General features: G+C 44.0%; 1 protein-coding gene across 14 annotated transcripts in view; it reads right to left on the bottom strand.

The window, feature by feature from the left end:
• The window catches only part of KMT2C (lysine methyltransferase 2C), a 195,964-nt gene that overhangs the window by 124,099 nt on the left and 56,472 nt on the right, over positions 1-15,393 (bottom strand). For all 14 annotated transcript variants that reach the window (XM_072033849.1, XM_072033848.1, XM_072033844.1 and 11 more), the window contains 2 exons: positions 13,551-13,689; positions 973-1,179 (listed from right to left, as the gene is read on the bottom strand). In XM_072033849.1, coding sequence (XP_071889950.1) covers positions 973-1,179; positions 13,551-13,689 — 346 coding nt within the window. The remainder of the gene's footprint in view (positions 1-972; positions 1,180-13,550; positions 13,690-15,393) is intronic.

The raw sequence follows: 15,393 nt of genomic DNA, 5'->3' as shown, positions 1-15,393 counted from the left end.
ATGCCTGGAGGTATTTCAGTGCTGTTCTCACTGGTGCCCAGTGCCAGGACAGGAGGCAGTGGGCCCAGCCTGGAGCCCGGGAGGTTCCCCTGACCCCCAGGCAGCCCAGAGGCTGTGGGGTCTCCTCCTTGGAAAGCTCCAAAAGCCGCCTGGCCATGGGCCTGGGCACCCTGCTCTGGGTGGCCCTGCTGGGGCAGGGGCTGGGCCCGAGGGACCCCGAGGTGCTGCCAGCCTCACCGGGCTGGGATTCTGTGGTACTGAAAGGTGGCACCTACCAGACAGGACACGGGATACTGCTAGTTCAGTGACTGACAACACTGTTTTAGGAAAGCCAATGAACACCACTTTCAAAGGGTACTGAACACGCTGTGTGTGTGTAACTCTCCTGTCACAGTGGCATGAACCGGTTTTGGAGGACACGGGGAAAATGCTTCCAAGAGATGGAAAGGTTTCTATTTACCCTATTGTACAAAATAAATAGCACTTCAGAAATCCATTATCTTCTATCCTTTTGCATACTGTCAATTTAATTTCACAGAATCACACAGAATTGTAGGGGTTGGAAGGGAACTCAAGAGATCATTGGGTCCTATCCCCAGCCCCCATACTTTGAACTCACAAGATCTGTGCTTTTACAATAACTTGTAAATAATCTTTTCTATCATATTCTTGTCAAGATTCTCACTTAAATAGAGAAACCAATCTTTAAGAAGTGAAAAAGAGGCAACCATTTCTGTGTGGAACCAGGAGTTCAACTCAAAGATCTTTGTGGGCCCCTTACAACTTAGGATACTCTACAATTCCTACCTGTTTTCCTACACCGCTTGCATTCTTTCAAAATAAACCAAAAACCAAACAAACCTACTTAATGAACCACATCAAATTTTCACAAATGCAACAGTACAAGTACCTCTAGACATGCTTCGTGAGCTGCACAGAAATGAAAAGCATAAAACCATAAAACTGACTTACTTCTTCTGTCCTCTCTGTTTGCGCGGCACTGAGTTTTGCCTTGGAGTTTTCTCGCAAGCTCCATCGGTGCTGTCGCTGGCTTCGCTCTTGTTTAAAGGCTGGTTCTTCCATGGGATAACATACCCAGGAGTTGGACTGAATTGTTTTAAGTCTCCTTGTCCTAATGAGCTTCGTTCACCACAGTAACAAAAGGCGCAGAGTTGTTCGCTGCGGGAGGGAAGATAATTATTTCTTTTGAGGGAGGGGGGAAACAGCAGAGATATTCCATCCCAGATCGACTTCCATGCCAATTTAACCCTTCACAGAAAAGCAACAACAGCTCAGAAGTGCTGTCAGGTATCAGCACCCAACATGCAGGAGGACTACTTCCAGCCTACTTACACTTATGCTAAAGAACCTTTGAATTTGCAGAAGTGCATGATTCAAATAAATAAACAGGAAATGTCAAAGTGCTTAATAAAAAGATCATCTTTTCGTTCAAAAATTCTTAGCACATGACGGGTCCACCACTATCCCCAGACACGCAGTAGCTAAAAGGCAGAAGAAAACTGGGCAAAAAAAAGAAGAAAAGTATACGAGGAACAACTTGATTAACATCCTGCACCCATTGGAAGACCTCAGCTCTGCCATCATGGAAAAGGCAAAGCCTTATGTACAGAGAGAGGATGTGCTCCACATACACTTCCTATAAGCACACTGCCACCATGTACAACAGCACAGCGCGCATATCCTATACACCAAAAGGTTTATTCAGAGAAAAAACAGCCTGGGAAAATCACAGCAATGACTGCAGTCCCACACAGCAGAGCATATGATGCGCACAGATCCAACTACCCCCTTTCACACACCAAAACAATACAGTGCCTCCAAGTTTGGCTAGAGGAAATTTGTATTTACAGAGCTGTGACCGTTAAGCCATCCCTGTACCACTTGCAATTATGTTTTAGCATGCAGAACGTAGCAACAGCACTGAAATGACAGCTCTGACAGCACTCCTTGTGGCACATCATATGGAAGCTTCTGAAAAATATTTCTGTAATAAACATATCCACAAACTTAAAATGTGAACTTCTGCAACTAATGCAGTTTGCATTAGTTTAAAGGAAGGCCACTTAACACATTTTTATGCTTAAATGAGCAATTCTGTTTTCTTCATATTCCCGCCCCTAAGACCCCAGAAAGATGCCTGAGGGAATCAGGCTCTTGGCTGGAGGCCTCGTTTTGACTGGATCCCGTTTAAATAGAGTTAAGTGCGTCTGCAAGGTGGCATGTTTGGGTTTTGGGCTGCGTTGGGTGGGTGGGTGGAGGGAGGTAACGTGGGAAGAAGGGGAAATCTTAAGGCTAAACTCCTGCACACATTTCCCAGTAAATACTGGAATGGAAACAGGGAGTACCTGTGCTTTTCTGCCAGGTGAGGTCTGAGCAGTGACAGAAGAAGACAGCAAAAAAAAAACATAAGTTCCATCTTGGAACAGAAGACCCCAAAAACCCAGCAAAACTACTTCAGATTTGATTTAGCACACTCTGTGACAGGTCTTTTGCCTGCACCACAGAGCAACACTAGGAAAAAGAAAGATGAAAGTAATTAAAAGCGAGGTACATCAAATACCTTTGAACTGTGCTGCTATTACAGGGCTGGCAATACCAGATAAAGCCTAATGCGGGGAGCAGCACGTCAGGAGTACTCAGCCCGAAAGGAGGCCACTTCCTTTCACTTACAGGCAGGATTGCACTTTCCCCAGGGCAGACACACTGCTGGGGTCATGCAGGTTGGTGGGCAGGTAAAACAGGTGCACTTCCTGGTACTCAAATGAATATCCTGCCATAGTGCTGATAGGAAATGTTCACCTCCACATTTCCGGCCGAGGTTCCACGTCCCTCATGGATCCTACCTGAGCACAAACCCCAGGAGCTGATGGTAAATACCTGCCACTTTCCCGAAATCTTTACAAAAAGATACTCGAAGGAAAAGCGATGTGAAGAAAATGAGGATAAACGCAGCATGAGACTGGGGGGAAAAACGCATAGTTACGGCTGAATGGGAGATACATCTGCCTCACAAGCTAGCTTTCCATGTGGCACAGCACCAAATCAGTGCTGTTGCCTATGTCAGCGCGTGTAACCCACCAGACTGGCAGCGAAACCTGATCTGACCTCGCAGGCAGAGCTTGTAAGGCGGGCACGCAAAGCTATTTAGGCTAGCTGAGACTAGAGAGACTTGTGAGGAGACTTAAGAGATTTAAACAGGCAGCACAATGGCATATAAATTACACTGGTTACAAGCACAAGATTATCCACAGTGGAATAAATAATTATTCACACATCCTGTTAGGACAGACAATTGCTACTCACTGAAAGGCTTGAGGATAATTACGAGCAAAGAAACAAAGCTCCTCGAAGTGAAGTCGTAGGAAACCTGTGCTAACGTTACGATGTATAAAAGGGAAATATGAAAGAGTAATGAAAATAATAAACCGACTTTTCAAGCTTTTTTTTTTTTTTTTTCAAAAGGCAGGCGGGGGTAAAGCAGCTACTTCTGGAGACTTAAGCCCATGTACTGCGACTTCCAGCAGGAGCTTTGTGCAGGAGGAGGGAAGCGAAACAGCAAGAGCTGGGAGCTTCACAGCTACTCCTCGGAGCGGTGTGGACAGCTGTGATGCTGTCAGGAATCAGATGGTTTGTGCTGCTGCTGCTGCTGCTCCAGCAGAGCTGAGGACCACGGGTGAAGAGCTGGGGAATCCTTCGCTGAAGGCTCGCAAACAGGCAGACGCAGGAGTCAGAGAGACGAGAAGCAGAGCACTGCCAGACCGCAGCCAAGAGGGGAGGGATTATAAAAGGGGGAAAAAAATGAGTTGTCACACTTGCACGGGAGGGCGAAGAGAGCATGCTGATAAGCTGCAAATGCATCTGGCCCCCGAAGGCCTGGAAACAAGCCGAGCCAGCACCCCGACGCTGGAGAAACTCGGCAGGAAAGCCACATTCCTCCACTCCCCAACTCATCACATCGCTGGTTTGTCAGGCGGTACGGAGTGGCCACTTCCATCACGTAAGCCTTTTAGGTTTAAGCGCTCAGTAAATATTTTAAGTTATGTCTGCACGGGCAGAAGGTAGAGTTTTTTATTCGCATCATCTGAGGATAGCAGCAAGTACTTGTGAATCGACTTTCCATATGTCAATATGCAATTAGAGGAGCTAAATCTGCGGTGCAAGAAGAGCTCTCACGGTGAAGATAATGAAATTGAGATATTGGCAACTCTTAAGATCAAACCCTAGATCTGTTATCGTAATTAGCATATTTTCAGAACAGGCTAATTCAAAATGGGATAACAAGCAGGAGATGATGTGTCACGTATCTTTTTAGAAGCTACTAAGGGAAAAAGGGAAGACTAAGCTCACTGCATTTAAGATATACGTATGGTGCTCCAAAAGAAAATTTGAAATTATTACTTTAATTTCAACCCAATTCCTGAATTTTCCTAGAACAAATGCTACTTCGTATATATAAAATTTAAAATTCCACAGCTGGTTTGTTGCCAGGAGGTGCTGAGAACTCACCTCATCCCAAAGGATTTCATATATTTGTATGCAAGCACATCTTAACATGTGCTTCGGAGAAAAAGAAGTTCAGAACAAAACAAGACACACAACTGGATTTAGGAGACGCAGTAAGAGGCAATGAGGTCAGTGTCTGAAGCTAATGTCTGCTGCTACCAAACCTTTACAGGAGGTCCAGATGTTCCCAGAAGGTCCCAGAGATGCCCTTTCTAAACAGAAACACGTCAATCCCGGCAACCCGCTGCAGCCATTATCTCCTACAAGTCTCTTCCACGAGCAGAAGTGACTCAGCCCTCTGACAACAATCTAAGATGCTACAACCCTCCATGGTCCGCATCCCAACAGAAGAAAACAAAATGCCCTGGAGTCATTTAATCCTGGAGGAAGGGAGAAGAACAGTCACTATTTCCTCTACTTAAGCGATGACATATAGTCATTAGGACTCGTCCTAAAACACCAACTTTCCTGTTCAAAGCGTTTCATTTCAACACATGCGATATTGGGCAACCAGTTGCACAATGTTAAATTAGAACCAGAGAAGGAGAAACATCTTCTGGCTCACTTGCAAATATGCAGTGAGGGAATTAAGGTAAAATTGAGTCTCAAAGACTTGGTTAACAGAATAAAGGCTGGCCACCAGGCTTACCATCGCTCGAAGAGCACCAAGTGCCAATACAGTTACACTCCCAAAAGAAAGCAGAAGCCCCTCCTGGGTCCTTCTGAGATGGCAAATGGCACCGGGGTCCTGTGTCCGCCAAGGCTCGTTGCCAACAAGCAGATGTGCAGGCTGGCTTAAGCACGCCTTGTCTACACGGGGTCCCTGTCTCACAGATCTACGCTGGTGTCTGCTCGAGTCCTGCTGCGCTGCAGGCAGGAATTACTCCAGGTTGGTCCCTGTGAGCCAGTGTGACCCTTGATGGGATCGGCAGTGGCCCCCTTGTTGAGAAGAATATGCACAGGGGAACCAAAAAATCCTACAGAGATGAACTGAAATTGTCAACAGCACAAGAAATGCAAGACTGATGGATTTAACACCCCAGATGCCCTCCTCTTACCTCTTCTCAAACCCCTCCCAGCCTCCTAGGGCACACCAATGATCAAAGATTTATTGTGCAGCCATCTTTCCCAACAGCCTAGGCATTAAGAGCAGAGGTCATCGCTGCTGTTTAAGCAGGAAAAAGCATTGAATTATATCTGAGGAAACACAAGGCATGGCAATGCCAGTAAGATGCACTAGCTATAACCACTGCCTTATCATTAAATTCTGTGGTGCAGGGGAACACTACTGCCATTTACTGCAATAATGACTGAATTACAGTTTTTCCTCTAAAAATAAAAAGAAGGCAAAGAGGGCGTCATTAGATTTTTGCGATGGGTTGGTTTGCTTCTAAATGAATTATGCAATAATTTCCCCAAGTGTCTACAAATGCCTTCAGGATGTCTTTTTTCACACACTTTGGCGTTTTTGAAAGGTGAAATGGAGAGGCATAAAACCTTGCGTGGTGTCGGCAAAGTTGTTCCAGAATTTTAAACTGGTTTTATGCAAGTATTATTTGCAATTACAAGTAAGCTCGGCAGAATGAAATGGAATGCTTGGGAGCAAAACACAACTTCAGAGCACTGTTTGTACAGATTATGAAAGCAGACTGATGGGAACTGGCCTTGAGAATGAGTCTCTCAGCTAACCCTATCGGTTGTTTTCACATATGCTAAAAAGCTGAATTAAACACTGCAGGGGATCTACTACTTATTTACCTACGCCAAGTTGCAATAATGCACTAACTTTATCTTCATTTTATGTTGTTTTACTTAAAGAGTGAGTTGTTTTTCTCCTTAGTGAAGATACACCATTGTATCACTTACCTAAATTCAAATCAAGACCTGCATGCTACACTTGAACAAAAAAAAGAGATTTCTGACTTAAAACAATGCCAGTGATCTGCAGGAGTGTGAGCTCTAATATATGAGATACTCACAGAGGTGAACTTATTAGAAAATTTAGGGAAGTATGGAACATTAACTTTTTATTTCTAAATATCCTGTCCATATCTGACCTTGGATAATGAAGAAGCTTGAAGGAAAACTGCCGAAGCAAATTTCGGAGAAATCTCCTTACAGGACGTGATGGCTTCACATTGATACAGCCAGAGAAACCCAACAAATCTCCCTCCTGAATTAATAACACTAAGAATAAAGAAGTATGAGAAGTGCAAAATAAAGACATTACATGGAAAAAGATGCAGAAGTTCTCAGGTGCAAGCTATATTTAAATGTCTTACACACAACACTCTCCTTCCCATAGGAAACCGAATCACAGGACAACGTGAAATTTTCAAGTTGTCTGACACCCTGTACTACTCCACAGATGTGGTTTTGGAAGCAGCACTTAACTTACACAGTACAATTGCTTTAAAAAGAAGGGCGGTGGGGGCAGTCCATACAATCTCCAGAACTTCTAGTGAAGAATTTTCAAGCTCGGTTTGCACAAAGCAATTAAACGACGTTAAACAATAACTGCTCGCCAAGTTTTTCACACCAGCACAGTTGGAGTTCTACCTCCACACCATCTACTTCATGATACTCTTCCAATTAGAAAAAAAAAACACATTACCCCCCAAACACCATCAGCAAAACACCACATTTACCTGGCATTTTAAGATGTAAAAAGTACAAATATGCTTTTATGTGCCATCAGTGTGCATCAATTTTAAGCTAAACAAATGTATAAAGCTCTTTTAGGACCTCACAAACCATAAATGCAGGAGCTACACTATTTAGAGAGGTGATTTTACCTGCGAGTGATAAAACCCAAAGAAAAGAAGTACCGTAGTCTGTATCTTCAGTCTGCCTTATCTGCCCAATGAGTGTTGTCTGGTCAAAACAGATTCCCTCTCCTGGCACATGAGTATGGACCATGCCAAAAATGCATGGCCTCTGGCACCCCTTAGGGGACTTGTCACAAGCAGCTTTGTAGGAATGCTAAATAGGGTCTCGTTGCCTGAAAATCACTGAAATTGAACACCTACCAAGTTGGCTGTTTTTACAAGAAAGTTCCATCAAAATCGTTCAGTCACATTAGGGAACGGAAAGCCATATTGTTCTGCGTAACACAAACTTTGTGTATTTTCTTTGAAACCACGCTTAAAGAAAAGGTGAAGTACACCAGAGTGGGCTCCTTAGTGAAAACCGTGCTGGGTCAGGCTAAAGGTCCAGCCAGCCTGGTATGGTCGGTGTTGGAAATACGATCAGCATGGGTGGCATTAAAGAACAGGGCAAACACATGATACTCTTCCATGCCTCCATGTATTTTCAGGTCAGAGCCTTCCTGAATCAGGTGCTATCCCTAAATATTCAGTAATTCTCAAATTCTCTTCCATGAACTCGCCCGGTCTGCTCTTGATTTCACGTCATCTTCCCCCTCACTGCACAACATCCTTTGGCACAGATTTCCACGTCAGTCTAGACAACCGTCTGCCAGGCACAGAATCGCCTCCCTTTATTTTGCATCTGGCCCTGAAAGTTTCATCTGACAAACCCTTGTTTTTTTGCATTAAACTCAGCAGCCGATACACAGCCACCCTCCACAAGGCACCTACGATTTTGTAATCCTGTCATCCTCCCCTTCCAGCCTCTTTCAGAGTGAGGGGTCCTACCTTGCTTAACTGTTCCCCACAGGAAAGCTGCTCCGTGTCTGTCATCAACCCTTCTGATGCTCTGTGAATCTTTTCAAGTTTTCTATACCTGATTTGGAAGTTACGGATATGCTTTTTGTAACCCAAATTTGTTTTTCCAAATGTTTCTGGTCACACCAAGTAGACCGCATGCGCTGAAAGCAAACCTTTGCAGGTCAAACCCACACGAAATTCTCAACGTGAAAATGTGAAACCTGCTCAGAAATCCTCTCAGCACTGAGCAGGCTCCAGTCACAGTGCCTACGTGAAGGCAGGCTCCAGATGCACCATCCTCTCCCCGTGAACGCTTCCAGCAAAGGTTAGAGACGCTCACAGGGATCATCTCTGCAGTGACAGCTCACGGCTGCTGCGAATCCAGATTCTGTCATTTAAATTGCGAGTGCTTTGAGTCAGCTGTCTGTCTGCCTCCAGGAAAGCCAACACGGGCATGAAGAGAAGAAACCCTTGGCTGGAAGGCAGAGCAGAGGAGGAGGGAACAGGAAACTGCGTTTTGGGACTGAACTGGAAGTGAAGGGAGGCGTGATGAGTGAATGGGCAGGGTGAGACTGAAGGCTTACCGTGCAGGGGAAATGGAAGGTGATGGGGAACAGGACAGCTGTACTCACCCAACAGTGGAACAGAAGCGAAGATGCCCGGCTCCTACCATCATTCCTGACTGAAATGCAGCGGGGAAACCCTCTGACAAAGCAGGCGTCCCATCCGCTGCTGTGCCCGGGTCTGTGTGAGCCGCTGCCCAACACGTCGTGCTGTCAGAGCTTCGGCGTGCTCTGACAGACTGCCAGCCACCAAACCCAGCTCGTGGGATGCTGCTGTCTGGCTTCCATCTCTCAGAGGGAAGAAAAGCTGTCCGAGCAGTGAACGGATCTGACCTGCCAGGGCTAGGCTCGCTGCCCACAAGCGGCAGGACAGCTGCACGTAAGCAATGGGGCAGAACCAGGTGGAGAGAGGAAGACTTTGGAGGATAGCAGGGACAGAAAAAGTGCTTTGAAACCTTCATCTCTGAGAGGCGAGCAGTAACTGGGAGCAGAACACCAAGAACCTGGAGAACGGGCTCACATAAGGCATTTCGAAACGGGGTTTCCATGGTTGGACCATCTCTACGTAGCAGACTAATGCAAGTAGCAAAGGACTGTGCAACTCAAAGGCATGGGTAGGAATGCCGAGTCCCACCAGCACAAGAAAGCATAAAAAACATTAAGGCCAGAATGTCGATTCAGAGAACCATAAAGGTTGGAAAAGACCTCCAAGATCATCTGGTCCAACCATCCCCTTTCTACCAGTATCACCCACTAAACCATGTCCGTTAGTACTGGAAGAAGATTTAAGCAGTTTACATAAACTTCTGTCTGGAATGCCAGCTGTAGTTACTTGCCTGCCTTAGGAAAGCAGCTAACAGGACTTCCAAAGGCCCCGTTCTGCCCTACAAAGCTGAGACAGAACTGCTTTAACAACCAGCAGTCATAAAATTCATTTCCGCAGTCACTACATGAGACAGACAGGATGGACAAACAGGAAATAATTTTCAATTTTTCTAATTGTTCAGTCTACTGTCTTAGTCTCTACCTACCGACGATATTCAAATCGGGCTGTCTCAGTGATTTCACTCTGAGGTTGGCCGGTCATTGACAGAACGACAAGCTATTATTTTGCTACTATTAAACAACCTATTTTTTTAGGGGGATGATGTAACATGAAAGGATGATGTCTGCGCTTTGCAGATGCAAAACTCCATCCCTGACCTCAGAGAATGACACTAAATGCTTACACGGATCGATACCATAAATGCTCACCGTAAATGCTAAACCTGGATGTGAAAGCCTAAAGGTACAGCCATGCAGTGACTTCAGGTGCCCTGTTCCACGCGTAAGGTCCACTCTGCACACAGAATTCTTACAGAAAAGCATTTATGTAAAACTACAAACTGTAGTTTCCTGCACACATGTGCAGGAAAGGAAGTGATTAGAGTTTCAAAATTAATCTTATTTCTGGTACCCCCTAAACAAGGTGCTTGACTTTGCAACTTCATTTTTAAACTACTTTATATCAAATACTACTTTTTTTCACCAAGTATTTTCTTTGTTCACACAATCAACAGATGTTCACCAACTTCTTTTCAACAGAAGAAAGAACCCCATCCCTCCATCTCCAGACTCCAAATTTGATCTTAAAAGCTGCAACAAAATAAGGGGGGATAGTGTAATTGTGCAGGAATGGAAATGATCTGCTTTGCCCAATTACAAAGCGAAGCAGAAGACCAGTAAAGTGTATAGCCAGCTTTTTTGTAGTTTTAGTGACAGCCTCACAAGAGAGCCTCTCATCTAAAAAGCCACGTGAAAATCTCAGCAGCTCCACTGGTTGATTTTTTAAGGATGTTCTGTCTTCGTGATTTCAGCAAAAGGACTGAAAATGAGCAATTAATGCCATTTACAGCCTCAGAAAGCAGACAGAAAATAAAATGAACCAAAAGGTGGTTTTGTTCTCCTACAAAATTGTGTTCTTAGGCCGTTCTTGTTAGCTTTTAATGCTTGGGGCTGACGATGTGGGAAGCAGAGGAGGAAGGTGGAGGTGGGCTCAGGGTGCCTGCTCAGGGCTGCGCTGCCCCAGCTCCCTGCCAGCAGCACAAACCCCAGGAGCAGGCTCCTTTCGAAAGGTCTGGATTCCACTCCACCATAAATCCGGGGCTGACAGAAGCTTCTCACAGGGCTTAGAAAAAGAGAAAAAAAAAAAAAGAAAAAAAAAAGGAACAACCAAAGGAAAAGGCTCCAACCCCCCTGCCGCTGCTGATATATAAGCGCTGGCAGTGTTGCTTTGAGCACTGCCGGGCTCGATAGTTTATCTTTGCTTGACGTTGTTGCCCCTCCCCACGCGTGGTCAATAATTCACTCACTGCTCCGCAGCGTACACCCACACCTCACCCCTTGCAGCCTGCCATACCCCAGTACGGCAGAGGTGATGTTTATTCTAGGGTTTTAGCACGTTGCTTTCTGAGCACTAATCCTCAATCTGTTGTTAAATTCCCACCCTCTTCGCAGTTCATGGCTCTCCCCGACACCCTGCTCTGTATTATATGCACTGTGAGGCTCCAGAACTGGCTACACCTCCATCACCCTTCTCTTCCATGTTCCTAGTTAGTCTCAGGAGAGGTCAGGAGAAAAATACCACGCTAGCCAAGCTCTGGCTCAGTCCCCATCCTAGTGCTGATGCATCCCTGCTATGCCCAGACCGCTATTTTTCATTAGCAACTTATTTAATTTTTAAAAATTCCTTTTACGTCCCCTTTTACCAATTCCTGCACTGTTACCACATGCTGCCATACCTCTCTCATACCTACATTTATTTCCATACATATATATATTCATTTCCCTTGGATTAAGTTACTTACACTGTAAAATGAAACAGAAAAACTCACACAAGAAGAGATGAAGCTGCTGAATATGACTCATTGGAAGTCAGCTTCAGTGCTGCTTCCCCAAGTTACAGGTCCCAAGCCTTTATGGGGTTTTATTTTATCCTAAATCTTCATACATTCCCTCCCACCCTTACACAAGAGAACCGAAAGTCACCAGTGTGTGTTATTTCACATGTTGTGCTTTCTCCTAAGCAAACAGAGTCAAGGCACTCAGCATCCAGCCCTTCCACCCCTGCGAGGCATGGTGCCTGTGTCAACACATCACGGACAGTGAGACAGGCGATTGATCAAGAAGTCCCAGCTCAGAAGAGGCATTCTGCTGTTCCGTTTCAAGACATGGTGCCAATAAAACCTGGCGTTACATTTTTTCCATTATTATGAGGACACGAATGATTTCTGCATCCAAATCTGGAACCAACTGGGATGAGAGAAATCTCCCAATCAACTGTTCCACATCTTTTTAATACATTTCTTTCAAAAATGTTAGAGACAGGGTATGATCATTACTATTTTACTTATAAATTAATAGCACTTAGCTTTTTAATGCTTCTATCAGCCAAAGCAATGGACCCATGCTATGCTTTCAGCATTGACTAATCGAACTCAGCACTGCCAGTTGGCAGAACAAACATACTGAGTACAAATAAGGGCTGTTTTTTGGGAAAAAAAAAAAAAAAAAAAAAAAAAAAAAAAAAAAAAAAAAAAAGGCTTTTTAGGCTTTTTTCTTGGCTGACTGTTGTCCAGTTTTAAAGAAAGAGATTATGGTTAGGGAAAGTGCTGTAATCCACCACCCACGATAAGAGCCAGAGAGTAACCTTGAGAAGAACAGAGAGCGGATGAAACAACATGAGCAACTTCTGCAAATGATCCAAAACAGGACCAAACAAAGAACCAAAACAACCGTTCAGTTCCAGCTGCACTACGTATTTACTACAGTTTAGTATTAGCTTAGGAAAATTCCATTAAAATCAGGATTTTTGTGTATTTCTTCCAGGTACACACGCAAGACATGTTTAACCAAAATTCTCTGTAAGGAGGGAAGCGTCTATTGGAGCTAACAAGCTTGTGAGCAGGTAAAATATGAAAATGATACATGCAAGAAAGTAAATCAAGTAAACTTTTCTGCATGGGAAACGTGCTCTGTGTCTGATTAGGAGGATGTAAAATGATTACATTATTCTCTCCACGTCTGTCGAAATATAATTACACCTGTAAGTGTCTGGTAACTGCTAACAGACTGGCAACAGCAAGCTCTGCAGCCAACGAGAACTGCTACTGGGTTAAAAGCTGTTAGCAGGGCTTCATCACAGAAGCTCTGCTAGAATTCTGTGATACCGTTTCAACAGTGATCACAGGCAGCGTGTTTTCATTTTCCCCAAATAATGTAATTACATATAATTAATACTTTCACTGATTTTGAGGCAATTTATACTGACAACAAGTTGGAAAAAAACACAGTAATGCTATTTTCTTTATTATGAATTCTTAAATAAGGAAAAAATATAGTAGAATTTGCAAGAGATTTTTTTTTATCTTCCTGAAAACACAGGAATACAAACTGAAACTTAAGAAACAATTGTACATGGATTTGCTTATACACCGTTTTCTCTGCAAGAACACTTCAGTAATCACATTTTATCTCCTATCACTTATATCTGTTTTAATTTAAACAGCTAATATGCTGTAATCCGAGGGTTTACGAGTGTAATCTGAGGACAACACTCAAGAAACATGCTTTTCACCTTGATCTCCCTCTGCACCAATTAAGCCATCAGTCTCAAACACAAGAGCTGCCAACACAGGCTGCCGTTACTAATACTTCAAAGCACCAGCAGCGTGTCCTGAGTCTGTGTTCCAAGTACTCTGTGCCCCGTTACTCAACTCCTAGCCCTGCCCCAGCACCCATCTCCTCACTTACTCACCTGGTTTTCGCTTCGACACCAACAGAGGCGGTGGAGCTTGCAGACTCCTCAGACACTGAGCGCTGAAGGACTGGTGTTAGCTGCTTGGTGCTGTCCACTTCTGCTTGGGCATCTTCTTCTGCAGACTGCTCTTTGACTTCTGTTTAAAAAATAGTAATTAATTGTTATTTAATTTGACTACTAAAACCAGACCTGTAAGAAGGTGACGCAAACATCTATGTTATTTATAGACAGATTAACCCATGTAACTGTCAACAGACGCAACAGAAGTAAGAAAATATTATCTTTTACACCTAAAACATGAAACTGAATGTTTGTTAAGTTATTTACATACTGTAGCACATGATCATGAATTGAAGATGTTCAATCAGCAATGAGGAATAGGATGGGGAGGGTGTTGCTCAACAACAAACAGCCTTTTCATACAAGGCTGCAGTTTTACATGCATTTCCAGCAAGCATCATGCAGAAGGGCTGCCAAAAGCAGCGCTCTCCTTCTCCGTGCATCTCCTATTCTGCGCCCGCATTTTCATCCCACACCAAGTACCAGGGTGACCACAATAACTGGGGTTATAATATACCTTTTTTTCCTCACAGGTTAGCTTTAACTCTCATCAATTCCCTGCTCTAGTTCATTCCCGATTACACTAACTCTTTGCTGGCACAGGGCTGGAGTGCTGAAGGAAGGAAGGAAATGATTTATGCCAGCTTCATGTCCACGTTGAACTGTTGGAATATATTCTGCAGTTTGTGCAGATCCCTTTAATTTACATTAGTTGTTAGACAGAAATATATACATCTACAGCTGACAAAGCTTCTGTTTGTCTAGAAAGTTTCTTTCTGAGCAGAAACACGAAACAACAAGTGGCCACTGTGTGTGCAACTTCAATTCTACTCCCGTTCAGTCCTGTCCTTTGCACTGAGTGAGTCAGGCGTTTGTCAGGAGAGCACTGCAGGGCGTCGCTCTGGGCTTACTGGCACACGGAGGCACCAGGGAAGGGAGCTGGTCAAGGCTGGAGAGCAATAAAACATGGTATATCTGCACTCCTCTACACCTTCATTTCGAAACCTAAGCAGGAACAATTACAGGTCTCCGACTGATGCTCTTTGGCACATCCAGCTTAAGACGCTCTGAAAAACGATTAATGCACGTTTCGCAAGACAAGCAAATATTGCAAAAGATAAATGGTTCAAGTGGAGACCTGGATGGCTAGGAGAATCTGCGACATAGGTGGGCATGCAAAAAAGCTGCTACACACTTTAATCTTACAAGAAAGAACAATAAAAGAGGAAAAGCCTTAGGACAAAAGACTGCAACTTGAGGAGAGCCTATCTTGGTCTGTTGTACTGAAATACATCCACTGGAGCAGATCAAGAAGGGGAAATCTTTTCTGTTTGATACAGAAAGATTTAAGCAAAATTATTCTTTAACCTAAAGTGAACTCATTTAGGGAGACACTGTATAATGTGTAAAACCCTTGATGAATGCATCCAAAAGTATTTAAGAGAACCACAAAATTGAGAAAAAAAAAAGTATAAGAAATTCCTGTTCCTGACTGGGTGTGCCAGGTATTTGAGCTGGTGTAAGCTGGAACTGCTTCACTTATTTCAGTCAAGCTGCTGAGTGCCACACATCTGAAATGGTTTTGGACCTCTGAAACATCCAAAAATGACTACCTGCTGCAAGGCCACATGGCTCACTTCAAAACCAGTCCACTAACCTGTCCTCAAAAAGGAAAAAAAACAAGATTCTGGACAAACACTTCACACTAAATAAATGCCCTGCCAAGAATATCTGCCTTGCAACACTCAACTATATAGATATATATATATAAAACAACAAC

The sequence above is a fragment of the Anas platyrhynchos genome, chromosome 2 (genome assembly GCF_047663525.1).
Source record: "Anas platyrhynchos isolate ZD024472 breed Pekin duck chromosome 2, IASCAAS_PekinDuck_T2T, whole genome shotgun sequence".
In the NCBI taxonomy this organism is placed as follows: domain Eukaryota; kingdom Metazoa; phylum Chordata; class Aves; order Anseriformes; family Anatidae; genus Anas; species Anas platyrhynchos.
This window is presented reverse-complemented; position numbering and strand designations above follow the sequence as displayed.